We start from the raw sequence: 26,814 nt of genomic DNA on the forward strand, positions 1-26,814 counted from the left end.
ATTGTTTATTCTAGAACCTGGAAATGTTCATTTTAAGGCCTCCTGAACAACTTCAAATACTTGGTTTTTAATGAAAAGATTAAAAACTTGGCTTTGATTGAGGTGAAAAATGAAAAGCCTTGATTTAATAATGTTGGGGTGGTTTTTTTTTTTTGGGGGGGGGGCGGCGGAGGGGGAACCTTCTTTTTCTAGCCATAAAACATCAGGAAGATAATTTTGAAAAGCCAGATTTTGTCCTGTTGTGAGTCAAGACTCTGAGCAAGGAAGCTCAGAAGAGGGAACCAGAACTGATTATCAATGCAGGGCATACAAGATAACAGAATTTTCAGAAAGCACAAGAAAATCCCAGAGAATCCAAAGCCATTGGGTTTTGAACACAGAAAAGAGACATTTATTTTCAATTCTTTGTCCCCACAGTTCTTTACTAAAATGTTATCCATGTTTCTAAGGCCAAAATACAACTATCTAGCGCAGTTACTTGGGAGGGGGGGGAAAAAAAAGGAAAGGAACGAGCGATTTGTGAAAAAACGTCTCACTCTTTCCTTCTGTTATTAAAATTAGACTGTGTAAAATCAGCAAAATCTGAAAATGGATGATTTGCTGCAAGTAAACCCATCTGCCAGAAGAGACTGCTCCAAGCCTCGCTGGCTGTGGCACTGCCCGCTGTGTGATGCTGGCAATGCCTCTTCACACAACCCCGTCTCTTCCGTGCTCCTGTTTAGCCATGATTTCTATTCAGCTCACAGGGGCTTGCGGCAAGTCCTGTCTTTATCCCGGCTCCCCGGGCTCTGGATCTCAGTTAGCTCTAATGTAACAGATAAATAACCACGTATGGCTCTCTTTCCAGGAGAGCCTCCTCGTGCCACCCTTGGCAAGCCGCTGCTTTTCCAGGCATTTCGGGGAAATGGCAGCTCTGCCTGCGTTTGCCGTGGCTCTCCTGCGAGCCTGGGAGCGCTCCCGTGGTCCCCAGAGCGCTGGAACTGAACGCAGCTGGCAGCATTTCCTTCCCGGTAAGCCAGCTCCTGGATGTCAGACGGAAAGATGAGTCCCATGGAGTGACGGGGTTTGCGCCTCAACCCTTCAGAGCCAACGCGGGCTCCTCTCCCACCCAGGGAAATCACTGCTTCCTCCCTGCCTGGAGTCCCTCTCTTCTCTGGAGAAGTGTGTCGAGGGTTTTGACAACCAGAGATGAGCGGGGCTGGATTGTTATGTAAAGTCACTCTGTTCCTTCTTAATCTGTTGCAGGCTCTCTCACCAGGCTTCACCGATTTCCAGATGCTTCTCAACTACCGGAGCCACGACTCTGTTTGCATTTTGTACTAAGAAAAGCTCCTCATTTAGGACTTTTGCTCTGCTTTCCGCCTTTGCTTTGCTTTTTGCTGTAGATCCAGAGGAGATGGTGCCTGGTGGACAGTAAAACTGTGTCACCTATCGCTCCAGGCTCTCGCTGGGACACAGGAGAACACCCCGCCCATTTCATCACCTCCCGGATCCTGCTGGAGCAAATTCCAGCTATCTGGGGAACCACAATGAATTAACATGCAAATTGAAACCTAAGCCAAGATTCATGTCACTGTCATCTTTATGTATTAGGTCGTAGATCATGAAAGGAATTATGCTCCAGCTGGCTAATTAAGTAAACACGAAGCAAACGAGGGTAGCAGACAGGGCTCTAAGAGCCTGGGTGGAGGCAGGGAATTCTCCTGTGAAGATGGGCAAGTTGTGAGGGGTGGTCTCAAAATGCACAAATGACAACAGCAGACCAGCGATGGGATTTCGAGGTGGACTCCTGTCCATGTCCAAGTACTGCACACATTTCCACCTCCTCTGCCTTACAGAGCAGCAAAGGCACTGTGAGATGAGACAGGGCTTGAGGACAGAGCCTCTCCCTGCCCTCTGTCCAGGCCAGGGTCTTCCAACAGGTTTTGGCCAGCCCTTGTCCCAGCCCAAACCTCAGTGCTCTAAGGCAGCCACAGCTGGCTTTGCTGCACACCCATCCAGGGAAAGGGTACTCAAAAATGGGGAACTTAGCCAGAATCCCTGCCGGAAAACAAGAGCGCCGTTCCCTACACAGGCATCTTTGATGGCTCCACCCTGATGCCAGCAGAAAAGCAGCTCCATTTGAACTGTCCTAGCGCGCTCTAGTGGGAGCCGGTTCCCTGCACGTTGGGGATCCCGGCAGGATCCCGGCAGGATCCCGGCAGCTGCCCTCTCACCCAGGGACACAAACAGCGGTGTCCAAAGAGCTCGGGGCAGAGGGAGACACCGATGAATCCACGATTTCAGCTTCCCAGAAAAGCTGTGGCTGCCCCATCCCTGGAAGTGTTCCCGGCCAGGTTGGACGGGGCTTGGAGCAACCCGGGATAGTGGAAGCTGCCTCTGCGTGTAGCAGAGGAGTGGAAGAAGAGCTTTAAGGTCCCTTCCAACCCAAACCATTCTGGGATTCCATGGTGCTGTGAAAAGGTAGAGCAGCCTGTTATTTGTGGATAAAGTAATTTCTTCGCACACCCAGCAAAAATACCCAAACAAAATATTCCCTCCTCTTTTCTTTCCTCTGGGAATTCTTCCTTTCACACAAATAGCCTGACAAGGCAAGGAACCTCAAAGTGAATGGATTTTTTTTTGTTTTTTACTGCAGACCCCATATTTGCAATCGCAAACACCTGTTCAGCCACAGCCTACATGTGGGGTTCAGATCCTGGAGTAGGCACTGAGTTGCCAACAAGAGAAACTATTTCTTATTTTTTGGTATTATTTTTTCTTCTATGCTTGGATAGGAAGCAGCCTCTGGGAGGAAAGGAATGGGAGCGTTCAGAAAATAAATCGTCCTTCAGTTTATGCACCTTTGGGTCTCATTCATAACCCAGAGCATTAGGAGAATAACTCAGGCTGAAATCTGCAATATTTATTCTATTACAAGGAAATTGGTTCTTTTGCAGGAAAAGCATTAGACATTGGTATCACAGGTTTGGGAAAACCATCCACTGGTGTTGGGGAGTGAAGAGGGGATGTAACCTTCACAGCCCAGGTCAAATTGAACGTGCAGAGCTCTTTGGTGTCTCTGAACTTCAGCTCAAGGCTCACTGTCACCTCAGCAGCTCCGTGGGACCCTGAGCAGGGATTTACAATGACAGCTGACAGCCCGCACACCACGGATGTGATTTAACTGGGACCCCAAGGAGCACAGTAAAACAAAAGCTGCTCCGAGCTGATAAGGGCTGAAAAAGAATCTCAAAATGCATCAGGGCTCTTGAGCCTCTCTGTCACTGTGAACACTCCTGGCCAGGCTGTTCGTCAGCTCGGTGCTGAAGCGACCTCAGAGTTAACTAACGCACCGTGAGTGGCACAGGTGGTGCGATGCAGCTCTTGAACAAGGTTCAACACAGCAGGGTTTAGCAGCTCTTTTTCTCCTGGAATACACCAAGAAGATTTTACCCTGACGTTCTCATGAACCCCCAGAGCAAAAGGCAAAGCAAAAGCCTGCATAGAGCAGTAACCCGTGAGAAGCAGCCCGGATTCAATTCCACTCTCGCCTCTGCTGTTGTGCAGCATCTGAGACAGGGCACTTGAAGCCTCCAGGAGACCTTTGCAGTAAAGCAATCCCATAACATTGAGTAGGGAGCAGGGATAAGTGCTTGCAAGACTCTGGGCTCTGGGAGACTGGAGAAATTGAGGCCCAATGCCTGGCAAACAGCATCCTCAAGGGAGATAACAGATATCAGAATACACTTCCTTGCTTCCCACGTAAATAGCTGCCAGGGCAGAAAACGGGAGTAGGACTGAGATGTATTTGTCTTACATCTGTCTGAATACCACAACCTTTGCTTGAGTGCAACACGGAGCACAGCAGAGGCAAGGGGTTGTTGAGGAAAGGCATGGGGTGGGATGTAAATGAAAGCAGGGCCTGGTTAAGGAAGATAAGCTTGGTGTGATGGGGAATTTCAAAGCTGAGGCCTGTGTTCATACAAGGCAGAGATGCCCACAATAACATGTTTTTCCAAAGCAGCCTTGTGATGAGGAGACATCTTTCCTGGAGCAGGACAGATCCAGATCAGACCACTGGTGTAATGCTCACCCCTTGTGACATTTCACCTCTGAAGCCCCAAACCTGGTCAGCTATGGACATCCACACTGAATGGAGTCCTGCTTTTTGGCTGGGAATTCCTTGTCCTCTCTGCTAGCCCACAAATCCTACCTTGTCTGCTTCCTACCCTAACAAATTAACCAACAGCCAAACTGACCTGTTTTTCTACACTCTTCTTGGTCTGCTACGTGAAAAAAAACAACCCAACAATAGAAAACAGACTCACAGCAGAGACTCAGAGCCAAGCTAAAAGGCATTGCTTGCTCCCTACAGCCTAAAGAGAAGGGAATCTAGGGTATTGTCCTAACACAGCAACACCATCCCTTTTGTATGCCTCTGTTCAGCTTCATCCTCTTTTTACTTCTCCTTATTAACACAGCAGAGCACAGTGCTTATTAAGCCTGATTTTTCTTTCTTGGATGTGGGCCCTAGAATGATTTAGAAATAACCTTAATGTGGTATTTGCAATTCTAGCATTTACCTCTTCTCATTATTTCCAATATGATGTTACTGCATTCTTGGCTCAGGACGAGCTTCTGTAATGCTTTAAAACACCAGGAAAAAGCTCCAATGAGACCTCATTCCTATTGAATAAATGATGGGACATGAGCAGGGCACAGGATATTTGAATATTCTTTAAACATCACCAAAACAAATTAAAATTAAGCTCTATAAAGCACAACTAAACCCCAGGAGGAGGCAGACTGTCTGATTTTCCTGCAATGCCATCCCCAAACCATGGCATATCAATCACATCTAAATCCAGACACCCCTCTAGCACACAGCCAGAACGTCCCTCCTCAGATGCAGAATCACAGAATGCTTTGGGTTGGAAAGGACCTTAAAGATCATCCAGTTCCAACCCCTTGTCATGGTCAGGGACACCTTGCACTATCCCAGGCTGCTCCAAGCCCCATCCAGCCTGGCCTTGGGCACTGCCAGGGATCCAGGGGCAGCCACAGCTTCTCTGGGCACCCTGTGCCAGGGTATCACTGCCCTCACAGGGAAGCATTTTTTCCCAATATCCGGTCTAACCCTGCTCTCTTTCAGTCTGACCACATCTCCCATTGTCCCGTCACTCCAGGCCCTTATAAAGAGTCTCTCTTCATCTTTCTTGTCAGCTCCTTCAGGTGCTGGAAGGACACAATGAGGTCACCCCAAAGCCTTCTCTTCTCCAGGCTGAGCAATCCCAATTCTCCCAGCCTTTCCCCACAGCAGAGCTGCTCCATCTCTCTGATCATGTCGGTGACCTCCTCTGAACTTGCTCCAACAACTCCATGTCCTTCCTGTGCTGGGACAGGGACTAAGCCCAAACCACCCCCTGCCACTCCTGCGCAAACAGAAACCTCACCTCAGGTGCCAAGGGACAACGAACTGCTGGACAGACAACAGAGCCAACGCCATTACTGACCCTGATAGCGTCCCTCCCACTGTTTGTCTGGAGGCAGCAGCGTCCCCGTCCTCGTGCACAGGCTGCCAGGGCCACCAGGCACCCTGCTGGAACACACAGTCGCTCTCTGACATTGGATAAAAATGCAGCGCTCTGTCAAATCGTTCATTTGCTCAGACATTCATCATCACCAAAGCCCGCCTCAGCTGTACTCTTTGCACAACTTCTATTCTCTCCAAGGTGTGTATTTTCATAATGACAGTGCTCGTGTACCACTTAACAGTATATTTTCATTTGGCCCCAGCCACCCTCCTGAGCAGTAATTTATTACTGCTTGTCACCAGCTGCTACTGAGAGTAATACACACACTGGGTTTATTACGTATGTTTGGTATTTCTGGCCTGACTCTTCCTCACACAGACAATACTGCCCAAGCCCAGAGACTCACAAATCAGAACAGCCAAGTGTCTGGGCCTCCCAGCTGCACTGGCGTTGTACTTCCCACCTCTCTTCCTGCAAGAGCTAAAATCTTACATTTATTCCTTCTTTTTTTAATGCAAGTGGAGCGCCTAATGCAGTCTGAGTGCCCTGGGAGCTGCAGGTGTACAGCGAACACCTGTGTGGTCGATGAAAATGTGACAGAAGTAGGCAGGGATGCCTCAGGGGCCTGCCCGTGCTGACATTACTGCTGATTCAATATTACCAGGTGGGGCCAGGGCTTGTGCTGCATATTAACTGCAGAGAGCTCTACCTGCAAAGCACTGCTGTCCCAGTGCTGCAGCTAAACCCTGCGGCGGTGTACAGGGGCACAGCACAGATTTTAACCTGTTAAAGCCAACACATTCGGTCAGTGTCACCTGTGAACCACAGGCTAGCAGGAAAACAAGCAAAGCTCCTTCGCAAGGAGTATCAGGAAATTTGGCCTACAGAGGGAAAAAAGCTCCCCCTGACAGCTCCCCTTAGGCAGACAAATAAAAAATAAATAAGGAAAAGCATCGTTTTACTGTTTGCAAATGATTTTTTACCTCAGACTTGGTAAATTAATGTTTTGCCTCTGCCCGCGTGGAAGCTCTGCGAGAGGACTTTCCACAGACGAAACTCCCCTCAGTACTCCTGGAACAAAAATGAACGGTCCTTACTGCACCACCTTCCACTGCGAAGAGGCATTGCCTCACCCGCACCCCGTTTTTCACCCGTGTACTAAGCTGGGCTTCCCACCACCGACACGTCTGTATGTATCTATGTGTGTGTGCGCGCATACACGAACCTCGTGCGCACCCGTGTCAATGCACACATAAACATATACGCGTGTATGAGTGTGTGCGTTTGGTGCACCCACGTCGTGCACACTGAGCGACATGTGCAGAAGGAACACGCGACCACGGGACATCCTCACCCCCGGGACACCCGCGTGTCCCAAAAAAACACGTGCCCGCCACTCCCCACACTGCCCGCCCCGTCCGGGCCGCCCCCTCCGGCTCCCGCCCCCGTGCGCCCAAATCCCGCCGGGCCGCCGCCGCTCGCCCTTTCCGTGCCTCCGCGCCCTCCTGCACCCACCGACGGCGCCATGGCCGCGCGGCAGCAGCTCGGTAACGCGGGGCGGGCGATGGCCGCGGGAGGGGGGCCCTGAGGGGAGGGGGTGCCCCGCCGCCGCCGCGCCCGCAATGGCCGCCGCTTCGCCTGGCGGGGCGGCCCCGGAAGGCGCCTTAGCGCCGCTTCCCGCGCGGGGCGCCCGGGGCGGGCAGGCGCTGCTGGTGCCCCCCGGGCCGGCTGTCCCTCGCTCCCGGGCCGGGCTCGGCCGGCGGGAAGGCGCCGAGGCCGTCGGGCCCGCGCTGGGCGCCCTGCGGCCGTGGCCTCGCCTGAGGGGCGGCTTCCTTCCCCTGGGGAGGACCGCGAGGCTCTGGTGCTCCCCTTCCCTTCCCCAGGCGCCGCGTACGCTCCTAAACCACGCAACTTATAAAAAAGCTTCGCTCGCTTAATCCTGTCCTTTTCTGTGTTCCGCTGTTAAAACCCAAACACTCGTGCTCTTCCCGCCTGCCAGCTTTACTCAGCGTCTCTGACAAGACCAACCTGGTGGAGTTTGCGAAGAGCCTGAATGCGCTTGGCCTGGGTTTAATTGCCTCCGGAGGAACCGCCAAGTCCCTGAGGGATGCTGGCTTGCCTGTCAGGTACACACGCTCCCCTGTACATCACCACCAAAAATGCTCTTTTGGGCCCTGAAGTTGCTTAAAGTGTGAACAAAAATGAGTAGAAACTGGTTTGAAAGCAAGTCTTCCCTTTAAAAAAAAAAAAGAAAACTCTGTCCCAAAGCAAACTTCAGAACCTTTTGGTCCAGGGGACCGTTAGCTGAGGCTAAGGAGCGTTAGTGTGAGGAGAAGTGCTGGAGTTTTTTATTGGGATTCCTCGTCTGCCTCGAGCCAGCTTTGTTTCCATGGGACAATCTGTTACCTTGATGTTCATAATCTGCCCTTAGTGCTGCTCCTCACAGCCAGGTGGATGCTGATCTTCGCCTGGTCCTGGGACAGCACTGATGTGTCAGGAACATCTTGATGCTCGCTGGAGTTTGTTGGTCACAGATAATTTTCCCACCGCAATCACTTAATGCAGATGGAGCCTTTAAGTGTTGTGCATCCACTGCTGGAAAAAGGTCATGTGCAATTGCTGGCTCTTTTAGCCCATGATTCTGGGGAAATTTGTTCTGGTTTCTTCCATGCTGTGATTAAAACAAACAGCTCTGGCCAAATAAAAATGAGTTTCAGTGCAGTGGTGAAAAAATGTCAATTATTTGGTGGGACAGGTGACTGTGACTCTGTTTTTACTCCCCGTGAGCACAGTGGTTGGTCCCTGGGACACATCAGCACGAATCTGCTCACTGATTATCCAGCACTTAGTTGTGTCTCTCCAACTTATTTCCTGGCCTGTGCTGTCAGTGAAGCCTGGAGCAAAGGCTGCTCCCATTTCCATGTCCCTCATAATTGTTATTACCACTCTGAACAGTCTCAAGGAATGGTGAAACTAGGCTGGGAAGAAGAGCACCTCCACATGGCCTTCCATTCAATCTCTTAACCGTTTTGACTTGGGGTTTGCTTATCCTGTTTATTCCAGTGTGTTCGATAAATAGCTGTACTGCTTATTTCCATTCATGGGAGAAGCAGTTGTTGCCCCTTTGGCATGGGGGGGTTTGTAGTGAAATCTGTACACTTTCTTTGGTTTGGGCCATTCAAGCTCTAGACAAAGTCAGTACGGCACATCTGTTACCGTGCTGTTTTCTTCTTGGGCAGAGATGTTTCGGACCTGACAGGCTTCCCCGAGATGCTGGGTGGACGTGTGAAAACCCTTCATCCTGCAGTCCATGCTGGTATGTTCCTGCTCATGCAGCTTTCATCTAAAACAGGGCAGGGAGTGGGAAGAGGAGGAGTTGGCAGATGCCTTTTTCAAGGGTTGTGTGGAAGAACCGAGTAATGAGAACAGATTTGCTCCAGGAACAGAAGGAGAGGTAAAAAGCCACGGGGTGAAGTGCAGGGTGGCTAAATTACCTCCTTGTTGCTATGCTGCCATCTCTGCAGTTAGCAGAGCTCTCTCCCAGGGCTGTAAGTAACAGAGCTCTGTAAATGCCTTTGCAGAGTCAGCTGCAGACGTGCTGGGCAGGGAGCTCCACGAGGTTTAACCTGTGGGTGGGTCTGGTGTGCACCACAAGGAACACAACAGTGGGGGCTTTAGGGATGATTTCTGCATGCTCTGATGTTCTCTGACTCCTCTTCAGCAGGGAGGATCTCTGATAACTGGTCTGCCTGCGCAATAATCCATCTGCTCTTCCACCTTCTGTTGCTGTGCTTGAGGTACCTCAGGTGGAACCTGTTGCCCATCCTGCGTGAGGGCTGGAGACAATCTCCCGTGACCCTGAATGCAGGGCTGTGCTGTTCCTCACACCCATGTCACCCTCATGTTTCTCCGAGTTCCTGGACCCCACCAGCCACCTACACTGCTCATTCTCTCTTGCTTCCCTTGTCTCTTAGGGCAGGTGCCCTTCTTCTCTCCCATGAGGATGGTTTCAGTGTTTTAAGGGTAGCAACCGAGTGCTTAGAACGTACATTGCTGAGGTTGCTGGTCAGTGTTTGGAATACTCTAGGATTTAGCATTTGGGGGAAGAACGCCTGTTAGCGTGGAATTTGAACAGCCAAAGACCCTGTAAAGTGGAATAAAGGAGCCAAGGCTGAGGGTGCTGTCTGAACTAAAATGAAAAATTTAAGGTGGAAAGGCTCTGAGGACAAAAGCACGGTGTGAAGGGAGGTGTTGAATTAAAAACCTGTGGGTGATTTAGTTCTTTTTTTAATGAAGTTGCACTGTTTTTGGTAACTAGGCATCTTGGCTCGCAATATTCCAGAGGACAATGCTGATATGAAGAAGCAGGATTTCAGCCTTGTAAGGTAAATGTTGGGGGGTGTGATGCAATCCATCAGTAATCAAAAACCAACAGCAGAGCCCAGTCAACACCAAGGAAGGGGAGCAGTAGGGACTGTAACCCCTGCTCACCAGCAGATCTGCAGTCTCCTTTCTTTGCCCTGGCAGGACATAGTATGTATTTAAAAACATCATTTTCTACAGGAGCCTCTTCAGCACTTGTAGCAAGAGAAAACTGAAACAGGAAAGTTAGGTTGTGGTTCGCACGGGGAACTCAGACTGGATTCCTTCTGGTTCCCTGGGAGTTCTGACACGTTACACACAGCGTAGGGCCACGTTACACGTGTTGCAGAGTTGAGCTCAGAACTTCCGAAGCTGGCTCGTCTTCCCTCAGGTTGGTTCCATGTGTCTGATGGGATGGCAATTCCCGATTTTGAAATGCTTGCTTAGTAAATATACCCTTTGATATTTGCATAATGTTTACTGAGTTTCAACACATAAATAAAGAATAGGCATGGAAAATGGGTCAGGAACACGGTGTTTGTTCAGACAGAAAACACACAGATAAGAGACAGAAAACTTAAACTTTGAGAGCCGTCTTGGGAGCAAGTGAGCTTCATCCAGAAGCTGAAGTAACAAAGTTTGTGCACGAGTGTACCAAAATTTGGGGGGTTATTTCAGTTTTTGTTAGAATGTGTTTGCTTCGTTCAGTCACACAGGGCAGCTGGGGGCTGTGTGTAACTAACTGGTGTTAACATCCATCTGCTGCTTGTACATCAGGGAGTAGCTCCTGGTTCAGAAACAAATGGCTGAGCCGGACACAGCAAATTGTAGGTGTAGCCAGGGTGGGAGGTACAGTACCACTGTGGGCCAGAATGCATCTGGAGTTTTAAAATTACTTTTAGAAGCTGATGGATGGATTTCTGGGCTGAATTTGAAAACCTGAAATTTAAAACCACAGGAATCCTCTTAGATGGCTCAGCAGTGGTGGCTCTTCAGAGCGTGCTGCACATTAAAGCACAGGCTCTGCTGAATTGCAGGGGGAATAACGTGCCCTCACATCAGTGACTTGCGGTGCACTTGCATCCAGACTGGTAATTTGGATTCAGGTTCTCTTGCAGAAAGCAGAAGTAGCTGATCCTCAGCAGGACTGCCTTTGCATAGTTGCATAAAATTTGCATATCCAAGTCGGTGAAGGAAAGCCTGATCCTGATTGTCTTGGTTTGCACAGATAAAAGCATTAGCAATGTTAAAGTCCTCAGATTCCTGATGGTTTGCAACAGGCCAGGAGCATGAATGGATCGGGGTGGGGGAAGGGGGCATTAGAAACAGAAGAGACAATGAAAGACATTGTAGGAAATTTAGGGACACAGCGGGGTGGTGGTTCTGAAAGCCATCCTGGAAGCTTGTCATCCCTTCTGCTGGAGTTCACATGGAGTGGGAACAAAGGAATATTCCAAGTTGGACACAAGGGTACTCATCACAGCAGTTCTGTGTCGTACTGAGCACACCTTGGAGTTCGATGCCTTCATGTACTCAGGTTGAGAGAGTAAATTAATGCTCTTGAATGAAAAACCCTGTTTGAGAAGGTCAGAACAATCCCTCCTTGCACTGCAGTTCCTGTGGCTCTGTTAGGATGGGGCAGGCATGTTATTACATCGTGCTTGCTGGAATACAGATCTGCTTCTAGATCACATGGAAAAAACTAATTCCAGATGTCTTAGCTTGAGAGACGAAAGTCGTTTTCTCCCCTGCTTTCATATGCTGCAGAGGCTTTATGGCATTTGGGCTGCACACTCAGGTTTCATATGTGGTTGGTATTTTAAAAGTCCAGAAGGTGACATGTAGATCATTTTCTGCTTTTGGAAAAGTTGTGGAAGATTAATTGATTGTACTTTGTTTGCAATGGACCTTTCTGGGGTGATCACTCTCTTTTGAGAGTGGGTGGGTGCCCATTTTCAGCATTGCTGAGAGCCCACTTTGGAGTCCTTTGAGATGGCTCAGGCTGTGCACCAAATCACTAAACATTTATATTCAGGCACATGTATTTAAAGCAGCTCTTCCTTTAGTCTGGTTGCTGTAGACTGTGGTTCTGACGTTGTTTGATGCACAGAGACATTCAGCTGAATGTCGTAATGCACTCTACCATCACTTGCCCCTGGGCTGAGCACCACTCTTGGCCACAGGATTTTCTGCTGGTCCCTGATCTGAGAGACCAGACCACAAAATCACCGGTGATATCTTGTGCCTGCCAAGCCCAGTTTAGCGTTTTTCTTTCTTGCTGAATAACCCAGCTTTCCCCCTCAATTCTCAGAGTTGTAGTGTGCAACCTGTACCCCTTTGTGAAGACCGTGTCTTCTCCTGGTGTGACTGTAGAGGATGCAGTGGAAAAGATTGATATTGGTAAGTTAAAGGGAGAGCAGATCTGCTTTCCAGACAGACTCTATGCTTCTGAACTCTGAGTGGTCTCAGTTCTTTTCTCTTTGCACACCTGTAAAGGAAGTCTGCTAAAGAGCTCAGGAGCTGCAAGGAGCAGGCTGAAGGCATAGTTGGGTAAGCTTAGTTGCTTTTGAGCAATTAAAATGGCAGTAACAGTCTGGCAAGGCATGCTGCATGGGGGCAAGTCGTGCACTGCCCTGAAGAAGGAGCCTGAGGGCTGTCCTGGGAAAGGCCAGGTGGACCATGCTTCCTGCTGAAACACGGAGAGCAAAACTAAACCTCTTTTTCAGCCTGACTGTGTAATAGAAATTTAAAAAAACATGAGCTTTGGAGAGCAGAGCTGAGCCACTGAAAGCGCTCTGAGAATGGGTGAGAATTTCCCTGCAGGAAGCCATGAGGAGAAAAGAGGTTGGTCTTGAATATATGGGAGAGTACTCAGGGTACTGAGGTGGGAAGCATGGACACCTGCATTAGCTTGTTTTCTCTTGCTGTTAGTTATTAACCCCAGAGGCTTGCTGTGCCTTCACTGCAGCATCTCTGCTTGGCAGCCTGTGAACAGCAGAGGCACAGTTCTGTGCCATGTGGTTGGGTTGGGATTGGATTTTCTTGCAGTAGTTTAGTCCAAATGATACCCAGCAGAGCTCTCTATTAAGTGTTTTATGGAGTAATACTTGCTCTGCATGAAGCAGTGCCAGCCTCTGCTTTTCCTTTGCAGCAGCCTAGTGTCTTGTATGATTTAAAGAGTTGCAATAGCAGTGCAGTCAGACTGAAGGGAGAAGTGTGGCATTTTATCTCACACACAGGACCTGGGCAAGATTCATTGTTATTTGCAGACATCTGGGAACCTCTGTTGTGTGACAGGGCGAAGGTAAATCTTTCTGCAGACCCAGCGTGCAGAGGATGGTGGTTAAGATCTGTGTGGGGATGGCCATATTTGGGATGTGGCTGTGCTGTTGGGAGATGTTCTTGCCTCAGTTGTTCCCTCGCCCCTGCTGAGCCCCGTCAGCTTGCACCTTCACCGGCAGATTGAGTCAAACTCACCAGCCTTGAGCATTCTGAAGAGCATCTCAGCGCTCCCTGTGCCGGAGGGAGGAGACACATTCATCTGGCACAAAGGCTCGGTGCTGCACGTCCCTCCCCGGCCCGAGCCGTGCCTCCTGGTTGTGCTGTGTCCAGGAGGGAAGCGCTCCATGCCCGTGCCCCTCTCTTGCAGGGGGGGTGGCCTTGCTGCGGGCAGCTGCCAAGAACCACGCCCGTGTGACGGTGGTGTGTGACCCTGCGGACTACGCTGCGGTGGCCAAAGAGATGGCAGCATCGAGGGACAAAGACACTGCCATGGAAACCCGGCGGCTGCTGGCACTCAAGGTGGGTCACACGCTGCCATGAAGGGCTGGGCCAGGCTCGTGTTTAGTAGAGGTTCTTGGCCTCTTTAAACACCAAATCCTTCCTAATTTGCCAAGCGTCCCCCATTGCGTCCCCAGGCCTTCACCCACACTGCTCAGTACGACGCTGCCATCTCTGACTACTTCAGGAAGGAGTACAGCAGGGGAGTGTCGCAGCTGCCCCTGCGGTACGGCATGAACCCTCACCAGAGTCCTGCACAGCTCTACACCACGAGACCCACGCTGCCCCTGACAGGTGAGGCCTCGCCCGTGCTGGCCAGGAGGGAGCTCTGGCATCCTGGGGATGGAGGTGCTTGGACGTGTCTTTGAAACAAAGAGCGTCTTGCACCTCAGCCCAGGGGATGTCTTCAGAGCTGCTCTATTACTGAGTGGCACTAACTTTGCAGGTAAAAGTTGAGCTGTATGAGACAGCAAAGCTGCTTTGTTGAGCCCCGCAGGACCGATTGCAGCTCCGTGTTCTCTGCTGCTGTAGGATTGTGTGTCTGAGGCGCTTTGAACAGATTTATGTGGTGTACTTTCTGCTTGACATTAGATCCAGATTTTGCAAAGGAAAACCTCGTCATCCTTTTAAGATGCTTTTCTACTTGCCATTTTCCTTGTTCAGTATCTTCCCCTTTTTTTTTGTTTTGTTTTGTTTTGTATCACTATTTACTCTGCCTAGAAACCAAGCTGGTTTTCTTTAGGTCTGAATTGGTTTTGTTCTTTTTTTTGTCTTTCTTTCTTCGATGGATTTGAGCAGGGAGTTAATACTTTGGGTTTGTAGGATGCTGCTTCTGCTTATGGTGGTGGCAGGAAGGGATAGTAGCCCCACTTGGAAAGGATAGTAGCCCCACTTGGAAATTTGGGACAGGTCTGGTGTGTTTCTCTTCCATCTTACATCTTGCCACAGCATTGCTGTAGTGAGGGAAAGCCCTGTTTTGGAGGGAAAGTCTGGCTGCTCTTGTTCTTGGGGCTGCTTTCAATGTGTGCAGGCATTGTCCTGCTGAATAAGCAGTGAAGCTTTGTGTTGCGGCATTTTCCCCATTTCAGCTGTGGGATCTCTTAGGAAGCTTTCCCATTCCTGCACTAGGGGTTGCTTTGCTTGCAGGTCTGCCTTCCAGCATGGCAGCAGAACAGCGCTGTGCTCGCTCCTGGATGTGGGTTATGTTTAAGATGATCTTTTCTCCTCCGGTCTCCTGAAATGCTCACATTTCACAAATGACCTTGCTGCCACGTCAGTATGAGCGGTTCTTCCTTCAGGGCCAGAGCAAAACGTTTTCAGAGCAGACTTTTGAATGGCCTTTACTCTCGGTGTGGATTTCTGGGCACTCCACCAGTTGCTGAGGAGCCAGGGTCATTGAACAAGAACAGTCTGTAGTGATTTGAGCGCTCTTGGGAGAAATCCTCTGTGCTGGCTCTCCGGGCTCCGGGGAGGGGGATCCGCCTGCTTTGACGTGTCCCTGTGCTGTGTTTGCAGTGGTGAACGGCTCTCCCGGGTTCATCAACCTCTGCGATGCCCTCAATGCCTGGCAGCTGGTGAAGGAGCTGAAGCAGGCGCTGGGCGTTCCGGCCGCAGCCTCCTTCAAGCACGTCAGTCCCGCAGGTAGGGTGGGACGCGCCCGTGCCCCCTCTCCGGGCCGTGTGCTCCCGGCTCCCCGCTCCCGGGGCGGGCGGCAGCGGCTGCCCTGTGCCGTGTTTCCCGCTAGGTGCTGCTGTTGGAGTTCCGCTCAGCGAGGAGGAGGCCCAAGTGTGCATGGTGCACGACCTCCACAAGAGCCTGACGCCCTTGGCCGCTGCCTACGCCCGGAGCAGAGGTGAGGGCTCCGGGTGACCACAGCAAGCCGGCCTGTCCAAAGAGCTGAGCTGAGCTCGGGGCTCAGCACCTGAGCAGCATCCTCAGCTCTTCCCCTGCTCCTCCCTTCGCACCACGCTCCTCCCCCAGAGGGGTTTTCTCCAGAAGGATCTTCCTGATTGCCTGTTGGGAGTTGCTTTCCAAGAGAGCAGCCCTTGTGTACGGTTTCAAAGAGCTAAAACCACTTTGGATTCCGTTCTTTGGTGAATCTAGAAGACCTGTAAGATGATATATTTTTAAATGTAAATTTGTATGTACACACACACACACACACACACACATATATGTATATAGGGCTTTGACTAAAGGATCTGGCTAAACAGGTGGCAAGCACACTCAGCATTGGGGTGCTCAGGAGTATTTAACTTGAGTAGAGATGTTTCTGTCTGGTATTTGATGGGGTTTGTTTTAATGCTTTGTTGCAGAGCTCACAAAAAAAGCTAAAGAAAGCAAACAAAACTAACTTCCTCTGCTTAGCTGAGATGCCTTGCTGTGTCTCTCATTTTCCATGGCATTCCTAGAAAATCTGCACAGATTACAAAAATCAAGGCAGACTTGATAAAGAGCACATTGGCTTGGGTTCACTTTTCACAGACCACCTTTGAATGTTGCTCTCACAAAACCATTGCATGATTGCTAGAAAAATAAACCCTTAGAATGGCAGGGACAGAAGAATTGACCTTGCTGAGTAGTGGAGCATTTGTGATGGGAATTGATTTCACATTAGCTATGCCATTAAATAGAAAACACTTATTTTAAAGCAGAGGAAGAAAAAGGTTGCTACATTTCTGGGTGTGGTTTCTTGCAGGAAAAGCCAGGTGGGAGCATAGCCATCTCAAAGCTTTCCTCTTTTTCCAACTGTCTCCCATCTAAAATCTTTCTGTGTGATCCTTGCCTCTCCTTGTCCTCTTGCCGCCAAGGGTACAGCTGAGCTGCTTGCAGTGCTGGAGGTAGTCATTACACAGTTAGAGCTTTGACAGAGGCAGTGAAGAAGGAAGAATATCTGAACTATGGGAATATATAAAGGTCCATATGTTTGAGGTAGGATTTTTCATCCTTGTTGCTTTTATGGCTTTTTTTTTTTTTTTTTTTGCCATGGGATTAAATTCTTTGCTCTCACAGCAATTGACTGCACTGTAGAAGCGAAGAATTTTCTTTGTCTGATGCTGTATTTTGATAAATGAGTAAAATTTAGGGTTTTTCAGGTGCTGATCGGATGTCCTCCTTTGGTGACTTCATTGCCCTGTCCGATATCTGCGACGTGCCTACTGCCAAGATCATCTCCAGAGAGGTCAGTGACAGCAGCAAATCATTCCAGGTTATCAGGGAGAATCATTTCAGATGCAGCCATGGGTTTGTAACAGCCTTTTTGTTGGAAATTGCCCTGTTTTACCAGGAAGACTTTTACTGGGCCATTTGTGTAATCCTCTGATGTGAGGTACAGCATTCACACCAGTCTTTTGATGTTTTGGGTTTTTTTTTTCCCTACCAATTAACACCTGGCTGTGTGCTGGAGCCTGTGAAATAGCAGAGCTGCAGTGCTGCTTTCTACAGGATGGTTGCAAACCCCTGGAAAGGAGCCCTGGTTAGGCTGGCACAGGTGTCTGGTGGAGCAGCTGCCATGGGAGATGTGAGGGACTGGAATGCTGATGGGCAGCCCCTTGCCCAAGGCAGGAGTTTGGAAATAGGCTGCTACCTGCCACTTACATGTAGGCTCAGCCACTTCCCAGGCTATGAATTTATCTGATCACTCAGAATGCGTCCATAAAACATTTTAGTGCCACTGCTGAACTGAGCTGTGGTAGCACCAGGCTGTGCTTTTTCCTCAGAATCACAGTATCTTTTGGGTTTGGAGCAACCCAGTCTAGTGGGAGGTGTCCTTGTCCACAACAGGAGGATGGGCTGAGGTGGCCTTTTCCAAACCATTCTGTGATTTTATGATGTCAGACAAAGGAAGGAGCACATTCAGCTGGTTTGCGAGGGTAACGTTTGGTACGGTGCTGCTGGAAATGGAAAGAGCCTCCCCCACACTGTAAGGCACAACTGTGAAAGTTGTCTATCACTTCATGGCACTGATGAATGTAAACTCTCAGTTTCCGAGCTCCTAACAGCTCTTTTTCCGTGTTTTTGCCTCCTCAGGAGCGTCACTGTCAAAATGAGGATTTATTGGATTTCAAGCCATGTTTACTGTTGGGGCTGAGAAGTGGGGATGCCATGGTCAAGCTGTTTCCCCCTGGAGGAGGATATTAGTTATTAGTTCCATTCTGATTAGAGGGATGTGGGTTGCTTTTTACTAACTTCTGCCCAGCGCTCACAGTGCTCTGCTGGTGTTTGTTTCCAGGACTGAAACCCGTACTGTGACAGTGCTTTTGCTGTTGTAGGATACAGGCAGACCCCAGGAGAGGCGTGTCTTCAGTGCCAAAAATGGCTGGGGGAGCTCTCAGGCTTAGCCCCCGTTTCATTTTCCTCCTGTGGAAGCTGAAATCCCTGTGTGTTGCAGGTGTCTGATGGTGTGGTGGCTCCTGGCTATGAGGAAGAAGCTCTCAAAATCCTTTCCAAAAAGAAGAACGGTGCTTACTGTGTCCTGCAGGTCTGTACCCCTGCTCCAGTCAGGGATGGGGCTGGCAGCACAGACACTTTGCACCTGAGATGGTGCTGCAGCCAGCATGCTGGTCAGGCACTGTTGATACTGTGTGCTCGAGCCAGTGTCAGTCACCTTCCTGGTTCCTGCAGTGATTGTTGGAACTCCAGAATCACCCAGTTTTGGTGAACGTGGCTCGTGGGTCACAGGTTGCTGTCAGGTCCTATTTCTGCTCCCTCTGAGAGACAAATGAGCAGAGAGCTTCACTATAGCATCACAAAAAGAAAATCCGAGGCTTAGCTGAAGTTGCAATTGTAGTGTAGCTGCCAGGGGAGCTGGAGAAGATGGCTTAGGAGCTTCAGGCAAGAAAGAATGAAATTACAGACAGTCCTGGCAGCTGATTACCTCCTGGAATTCAATTAACTTTGCAGGGATGGGGTCATATTGGTGAAGGCTGTGTCTTCAGGGCTGAATGCAGAGCAATGCTAAGGAAAGTTGGTCTAAAACATTTCAGTGGGTTAGGAAAAGCACATAAAGCGTGTGCACACTCCTGTTTTGAGCTGGTCACCTTAGTCTGGCTTGTTTCCTGTCTGAAACCTTAGCTAGGTCTCCTAAAATTCTGAATAGGGCCATGCATGGGTGACACTGAGTGCAGTGTCACAGTTCCAGTTAACCTGATCCCTGTGCTGGTGTAAATTAATTGTGCCTCCAGCTTGGAGGGAGATGTGCCCCAAGAGTGCAGCTCTGGGAAGAATTCTGGGAAGAATCCCATTCACTGTTCCTCGAATGCCACAGAGGGCTGGGAGTTGTAAGCTTGATGCTTGTAGGAAGCAGCTCCAAATATCCCTGCCTTCCTCTGGAAGGCTCCGTGTGTGTGTGCATATTTTCCCCCTTTGTGTGGCTACTGGAAGAGTGCAGGCTTTGGTCTCAGGGTGTTTTCTTGGCCTGTCTGTGGCTCCCAGATGGATCCCCGCTACGAGCCCGATGACCTGGAGGTCCGAACGCTCTATGGCCTGAACCTGATGCAGAAGAGGAACAACGCGGTCATCGACCGCTCGCTCTTCAAGAACATCGTCACCAAGAACAAGAACGTGAGTGTGGGAGATGAGCGGGCTGAAAGGCGCGTGGAATGAATGAACTGCTCTGCCTTCATCGAGGAATTGACCACTGGGCAATTTTAACAGCTCCCAAAATATTTTAACGAGGTTTAACTGGCTCTTACCAAACAATGCAGCGAACCTTCTGGGCCTAATGTACATGGGTAAATCAAGATAGCTTTCCTTTGTTTTGATGCCCTGGATAAATAAGAGGAGCTGTACCCTTCTCATTATCTCAGACTACCACAACATTTGTAAATACTCTTTGTAAACGTGTTATTTTATGGTGAGGCAGCCGTGTGGTAAGGAGGTGTCACATCTCCCTTCTGTGTGCATGAAGATGTGTAAACTCTGGCTGCTAGCAATTGGAGCCCACATCACCAGAAGGTTTTCAGTGATTTCTTTGTCTCTGATCTCGTTCTCATTAAAAAAACAGACATTAAGGAGCACATGATTAGTCACGGGCTCAGAAGCAAGTTCAGATATTGAGGTAATAAAAATCGTTTTCATAAATTAGGAATGGAACTTGAAAATAATACAGATTTTGGGAGCTGTTTTGATTGTTGTGATCCTGGGTTTTGCCTGTGAGCACAGCTGATGACGGTAAATGCGGAGGAGTTTTCAGGCTTAGGGCCAGTGATGGAGCCTGCTGAGATTGAGTCTTACCCTGAGATTTGGGAGATCAGCTGCCGAACCAATAATTTCTGGGGTTTCATCTAAACAGAATTTGCTGGTAATTGAGCAAAAGGGGGTGTTTTTGTCTTCCTTGTTTTCCCTGTGCGTGATTCAGTGTCTGTGCTGGCTGGGGGTGTTCAGGGTGTTGCTGACAGCGCTGCTCTGTTGCAGCTGCCCGAGGCCGCTGTGCGAGACCTGATCGTGGCCAGCATCGCTCTCAAGTACACCCAGTCCAACTCGGTCTGCTACGCCAAGGATGGGCAGGTGGGTAACTGCAGCAGGGCTTTCCCAGCCCTCTGCTCACAGGCAGGCCTGGAAAAGCCTCCAGCACACGGGGAGCTGCTGAACAGGGCTGCAGGAGCTGCCCTGCACAGTGCTGTGCACAACTTGTTTCTCAAGAGGCCGCTTCAGAGCCTTGCTGTCATTTTTTCATGGTGTTGGTGGGGTTGGAGAAGCTCTTCTGTGCTTCTGCACTGTGGCCTTGAGACATTTCTTTCTAACTGCCCTTCACATCGTTTTTCTCAGGGAGTCAGTGTAGAGCCTTAGGAAATTACAGTAAGTTTCTCAGCTGGATTCTGACTGTCCAAATGCTTCTTTATTTTCACTTTTTCCATAGAAAGATGGGATATGCCTTCTTCTTTTTCATCCATCTGGGGCAATAAAAATCTTCTGGTCCCCCTGATTATATTTTTTTAAAAAAGCTGATGATGGATGTTGGAATTTATAGGGACATTATGAAATGTGTAATTTAGATTATGAATCATATGGTCACACAGTGCTTTGGGGCTGGAAAGGATCTTAAAGCCCATCTCATTCCACCCCTGCTGTGGCAGAGACACCTTCCACTATCCCACGGTGCTCCAAGTCCCATCCAGCGTGGTCTGGAACAATTCCAGGGATCCAGGGGCAGCCACAACTTCTCTGGGCACCCTGTGCCAGAGCCTCCCCACCCTCACAGGGAAGAATTTCCAAAATCCAACCTAAACTTCGCCTCTTTCAGTCTGAATCTTGAATTTTAAAAAAGCCCATTCTTACCAAGTCGTCACCAGGTGTTCAGCCTAAATAATTTATCTACAAGTCGGTGTAAATGTGTGGAAAGCTGTATTGTTGCCCAGCAGATCATTCTTGTAATGGTGCTGTTTAGCTGGTTCTTTGCTCTCCATGGAGGTTTTTCAGCAGGCCTGTTACTTAAAAAAAAAACACAGAGGAAGATTACAGAGAATGTTTTTGAGCTTTGGTACATCTTGAATCAGCAAAATGGATCAAGGAGTGAACCCTGCAGGTGGAGACCGAGACCCAGCTGCCGTGCTTTCCTTGCATTGCACTGGTTTCTGTTTGTCAGGCTCTTGGTGCAGCCTGAAAACGCTGCAGTGCTGTCTCTCAGGGCTTCCTGGGGTCCTGTGCTCTGGGGTTCCTCAGGAGATGTCTCTGGAGATCCAGCATTTATCTTTTATTCTGCTTTGTGCTGGGTGTTTTTTGCTTTTAAATGGTTCTTGCAGAGCGTGTCTGGTGCTGGATGCTCCATATGGAAGGGAGAGGGCAGGAGGGAGCAGGGAAGGGCAGCCTGGGCAGTTCAGTGGCTGTTCTGCAGAGGTGGCCTGCAGATTTTCATGTGCAAAGCCCCTTCCACATGGCTACAGTTCCTCTGCTCTGCCTGGATCTCACCTGGCTTGGGTTACAGGAGCTCCAGCTTGCTTCCAGTCCCATTGCTTTTGGTTTTCCAGAGGTTATTTCAGCCTCCCAGCATCCCTAAGAAACGGGATGCCTGGGGAGACTCTGGTGTGTGAGACACGCAGAGTGTTCCCCGGCGTGGCAGCGCTGGGCTCAGCCCCTGCAGCGAGGTAGCTGTGCTGGTGCATTCCAGCAGAGTGGGAAGCGTTTCTGGACCTGAGTGTCACTTCATTTGCAGGAAGCCAGCTGCCACTAATTGCAGCAAACACTTCCACTTGTTCTGGCTGACTTTCAGCTTGTACCACGGTGATTTACGCTTGCTTTAATGACACCATCATGTTTTAAATTAGCAATTTAAAAATCATTCTTTCTTTATTCTCTGTACGGTAGCACAAAACAAACCTGTTAATTTACCTCACGCTTTCCCGGTGACTTTGGTGCTTTGTTTGTCTTCCCAGTGGTCAAGCCCTTCATTAGGTTTTTACATTTCCAGGTGTCTTTAGGGTTTTTGTTTTCATTCATTATCCAGGGTAAACCTGAGTAAACCCAGACCAGTCTGGATCATTTCGCAAGGTTCCTTTGGGCATTATCCATCTCATCCGCTCTGCTGTTGCACAGCATTCCAGCTATGGAGTGTGTTTGAGTCTCCTGTGAACCAAAGTGGTTTTAGTCAAGTAATTCTTAATTTTCACCCAATCTTCTTTCTATTGAGTGATAGACTTGGGGTTTTTTTCTGCTCACCCTGTGCTGCTGTCACCTTTCACTGCTCACACTTAATAGGCTCTGCTTAAGCACTTTTGGATTCCCAGGAGGTTAAGCTCTGAAAGAAACACAATTAATTTTTGTGTAGGGAAGGGGGGAATGGCTCCTTCGTGGAGGATTTTGAGGTTTTTGGCTGTGTTTTTGTGTGGGGGAAGGGCACCACGTGGGGCAAGGAGTGATGAGGTGTAGGGAGAAGGGTTTTATAAAGTGGGAAAGGCAGGGGAATAGGTACAGGCCGGTGTGAGGGGAGATGCAGGTGCAAGTCCAGAGGTGGTGTTATTGAGCAGAAGCTCAACCTACTGATACCTCTTCTTTAGACCAGAAATTCCAGGCTGGATTGAGGAGATCTTTCCCAGCAGTGTTCCATCAGAACCTGTGCTTTTTAAAAAGTCAAAACCACGGTTTGAACCAGTGTTAGAGATAAACCCCTGTAGATTTGGGGATGCTTGTGAAGAATTTACAGGCTGCATCCCTTTGATCGACTGAAGTGCAAAGTCCCTGCCGTTTTGGAGTTGTTGAATACAAGCCAAAATTTAGTTATTCATCTCTTGACAAAATTTGGGTCACAAAACATGTGAAATACTTGGAGTGTTTCACAGAGGGAAGGAAGAGGCTCTTCTAGAAAGGTTCTTGGGTGCTGACGGGGAGCAGAGCATCGCAGGAGTGCCGGGCCACAGCTCACAAGGACGTGGTGGAGGTTGAGACACTGTTCTGGCTGGGAAGGGACACGGGGCATCCCACATATTAGAAACTTGGGAATGTTCCATGGTATTTTGGCCCCTGCTAGCAGCAGTCACTCTGGGGTCCTCCCCAGCTGCAAACCCCTGCCTTAGCCTGGCCTTGCTGGTCACACTCAGAAGGGCTGGGGGGCAGCTCCTGCTGTGCTGTGGGACACAGCCAGCCCTCTCCTTCGTGCAGGGAGGGAGGACAGACCTCTGTGGAAGTGATAACACACCAGTGTGCAGCTGCTGTTGAGCTGCTTTGGGCTTCAGGGTCCCTGCAGGTTGCAGTGGGTGAGCTGAGAGCAGAGCTTGGACATCAGCAGTGCTTGTCAGGGGGAAGGTGCCACTAACCTGTAAAAAACCGTGTCTGTTCAGGGTTTGTGCTCCCACCAATATCCTTGTGGGTTTATTACACACCGATGACTTCAGTTATGGCTGAGCAGATGATATCTGATAGCAGCCCAGGCCAACCAGGCCTTTCATTTGCTCCTTGGGGGAGCAGGATCCAGCAGAACGTTTTATGCTTCTGGTAAGAGGTGAAGTCAGCGTGTCTCGATGAATGGGAAGACAAATGAGTCATTGCTTTGAGGGCAGCCCTTCACTTATGGCTTTACCATCTGTCCCAGCCCGAGCTGGGAACTCCGAGGCACTGGCCAGCACCTCGGGCCTCAGCACTGTGTCCCTGGAGAACAGTCTGGGGAACAGCTCAGCTGTGGCTGAGCAGGAAATGGTGGGGGAAACTTGTTTCCTGTCAGTTCTCTGGATTGAAATGGCAGGAGCTCTCAGTGGGAAGCGGGACCCACAGGATGGACAGAAGTTACCAGCCCAGGTCTGACATCCCTGGTGGCCGGCTCTGGCTGCAGCAGCTGAGCCAGTGCTGCTTCCTGAGATAGAACCACTGTGTGGATTTTGCTTCTGTTAGAGATCAAGCACAAGTGCTGTTAAACAGGGTTAGCAGCTGCTATTTCAAACAGCCTGGATTCTGGCAGATGGCAGCAGAGGAGACGTGTGGTAGCTCCAGGGCCCTGACAATTCATGGGATGTAAGGGTGCCTCTGAGCAGCATTCCTGGTGGGCAGTGGGTTCAGCCTTGCCAGACAGACTGCCCCTCTCAGCTGGTGTGCTTAAGCTGTGTGTGCCTGGCTCAGCAGAGAGCTGATGGTGTGTGGGTGACCTGGGCTCAGACATAAACGCTCTGACTGCAGTGCCCCTTTCCCAAAGAGGCAAGAAGCCGTAATTGTACCACTCTGCTGAGGTTGAGGGTTTGCCTCTGGCTGGGGCTGTGTTATTTAGAAGGGTGAAAGAACAGAAGTGTTTTGAGCCTGACTGTCAGCTCAAAAGAGCTGTAGAAGTCAGCACGGCAGACAGCCGGCCCTGTAACCGATGTAGAGGATCAGGAACGCAGGCAGTTCCCAAGTTGCCCCCACTAATTACCTGCACTTTCTCGGCTTGGGTGAGGAGCAGCTAAACTGGGGAGGTTTTTGCTGGCAGCATGTGGAGCGCAGCCCCTGTGGAGCGCAGCCCCTGTGGAGCACAGCGTGTGTGGAGCACGGCCATGGCCCTGATGGATGTGTGTGTGTCTCTCCTGTGCTGCAGGTGATCGGGATGGGCGCGGGGCAGCAGTCCCGGATCCACTGCACGCGCCTGGCCGGGGACAAGGCCAACAACTGGTGGCTGCGGCACCACCCGCGCGTGCTGGCCATGAGGTTCAAGGCGGGCGTGAAGAGGGCCGAGATCTCCAACGCCATCGACCAGTACGTCACTGACACCATCGGAGAGGTGAGGGCTGCACGGCTCCCCTGCAGCACGACTCCCCTGCAGCACAGCTCCCCTGCAGCACGGCTCCCCTGCAGCACAGCCCCTGCCAGAGCAGCTCCTGCTCTAGGACTTAGCATGTGTGTGTTGTCGTGGGGGACTGCAAAGAGCTGGGGCATTCTGGGCCAGGGATGGTGATCCCCCAAGGTCATTTACTGGAAAAGTGTCCTGGTTTAGGCCTCCCTTACTGCACCCATGGAGCTGGAGCCTGCCCTGTGCCTCATGAAGATCTTGGCTTCAGCTCCTGGTTCTCCCCAGCAGCGAGGACGGGTTAAAGCTCCAGCTGATGTTCCTGCTCTGTCCGTGGCACCTTCTCTCACAGAGCTGTTTGTTTGTGTGGCACTTTGGATTCTCAGAATCCCTCTGGCCTCCCCATTGCAGGCCACAGCGAGACAACAAAATAGTGTGTCCTTTTTCAGTATCAAAAGCCAAGAGCTGCATTAGGGAGCTTGTGATTCACCTTGTGAGCAGTTGCTTGTTTAAAGGGGCAAGAACTGGGTTGGTTGCTGTTTCAGAATGTGAATCATAAACTGAGCTGCCGTTGGTCATGGGTTAAGTCATCTACCAGATGCCTGCTGGCATTTATGGAGCAGCACGCTGCGGGCAGAGCATCTTGGAATTCGGGAGAGAAAGAAGGAATCCCTCAGGTCCTGTGCTGAGGAGAGGGAAGGATGCAGAAAGAGCTGGTGGTGGTGGTGTGTTCTAAACGCCCTGGTTTGAAGCTCCCAGCAGCAGTCACAGAGTAGAAAGCCCGGGATCAGAGGGAGGCCGTGGCTCATCCCCGTCAGGGAGCTGCCAGGAGCCGCGTGCTCTGGGGCTGAGCCGGCTTCTCGTGCCCCTTCTGCAGGGTGAGGACCTGGTGAAGTGGCAGGCCCTGTTCGAGGAGGTGCCCAAGCAGCTGACTGAAGCAGAGAAGAAGCAGTGGATTGCCAAGCTGTCTGCTGTGTCCCTGAGCTCTGATGCCTTCTTCCCTTTCAGGGATAACGTGGACAGAGCCAAGCGGGTAAGGGCAGGCTCGGGGGGCTGGGGTGGCTCCAGGGGAGTGGCTGTGCAGCCTGAGCTCTTCATTTTCAGTTTGTGTGTGCTGCTGAGCAAAATCCCTGCATTGGGATAGCAGGTCCTGGGAAGGATGTTCCTGTGGTTACTGCTCTCCCATGGACAGTAATTATCCAGTCACTGCTCAGTTTGTTGATTTGGGATGAATAGAGGATTAAAGTTTATTAAAAAATACGGGAGTACCAAGCCTAGGCCTGTTGCTTCCACAGGAACCCTTTTAGGGTTATTTCTGAGCAGCAGGGAGAGCTTCCTGCTCCCTTAAGGAGCAGCTTTGGGGGTGGAAGCCTTTGTTCAGTGGGGTGTGGATGAAGGACTGGGACTGCCAGCTCGTTCCGAGTTGGATTTTGGGTCTCCATCCCCTGATCCTTGCCCTCCTCCCCGTCTGCGCAGAGTGGAGTGCAGTTCATCGCTGCCCCGTCGGGCTCGGCTGCCGACGACGTCGTGATCGAGGCCTGCAACGAGCTGGGGATCACCCTGATCCACACCAACCTGCGTCTGTTCCACCACTGAGCCCTCCCCGGGCACAGCCTCGCCAGCAGCCAGGCCCGAATGTCACTGGTGTCACTGGGAGGCTCCTGCAGCCACTGCTTGGCGGGAGCTGCTCGCTCTGAAGAGCCTTTCCCCGTGGTCAGGGAGAAGGGAGTGGTACAAGTCAGCTTCTGGTGTAGAAAATCAGTGTCTTTTGCAAATAAACGTACAGTTGTTGGCTATGACCTCTGTGTGTGGTCCCTGTCACCCAAACTCTGTGTCTTCAGGAGAAAGGTTTGTTTTTCTGGCAGGTTTTATGGTCCAGACTACTAATTTATTAGATGGCCTGTGGAATGGTGTGAAAGCCTGGCTTCTCAGCTTCTTGTGGAACTGATAAAGATCTGCATTGTCCTGAACCAA

General features: G+C 50.3%; 1 protein-coding gene and 1 long non-coding RNA gene across 3 annotated transcripts; one reads left to right on the forward strand and one right to left on the reverse strand.

The window, feature by feature from the left end:
- Window positions 1-494: 494 nt before the first annotated feature.
- On the reverse strand, window positions 495-6,851 carry LOC120755367 (uncharacterized). 2 transcript variants are annotated; one of them, XR_005701744.2, is made up of 3 exons: window positions 6,742-6,851; window positions 6,500-6,587; window positions 495-1,403 (listed from the first exon to the last, which is right to left on the reverse strand). It is a non-coding gene; the product is annotated as an uncharacterized LOC120755367 (long non-coding RNA). The 2 variants fall into 2 exon arrangements; XR_009208054.1 differs by lacking the exon at window positions 495-1,403 and adding an exon at window positions 2,959-3,410.
- Window positions 6,852-6,951: 100 nt separating this feature from the next.
- Window positions 6,952-26,639, forward strand: ATIC (5-aminoimidazole-4-carboxamide ribonucleotide formyltransferase/IMP cyclohydrolase). The gene is made up of 16 exons (XM_040069856.1): window positions 6,952-7,063; window positions 7,516-7,642; window positions 8,756-8,832; window positions 9,835-9,901; window positions 12,190-12,278; window positions 13,528-13,679; window positions 13,796-13,952; window positions 15,174-15,299; window positions 15,403-15,510; window positions 16,754-16,839; window positions 18,049-18,138; window positions 19,092-19,220; window positions 20,073-20,165; window positions 24,652-24,834; window positions 25,718-25,873; window positions 26,317-26,639. Exons 1-16 carry the CDS (start codon window positions 7,042-7,044, stop codon window positions 26,434-26,436), a joined length of 1,782 nt encoding a protein of 593 aa, XP_039925790.1. The 5' UTR covers window positions 6,952-7,041; the 3' UTR covers window positions 26,437-26,639.
- The last annotated feature ends 175 nt before the right edge of the window (window positions 26,640-26,814 follow it).

The sequence above is a fragment of the Hirundo rustica genome, chromosome 7 (genome assembly GCF_015227805.2).
Source record: "Hirundo rustica isolate bHirRus1 chromosome 7, bHirRus1.pri.v3, whole genome shotgun sequence".
Classification (NCBI taxonomy): domain Eukaryota; kingdom Metazoa; phylum Chordata; class Aves; order Passeriformes; family Hirundinidae; genus Hirundo; species Hirundo rustica.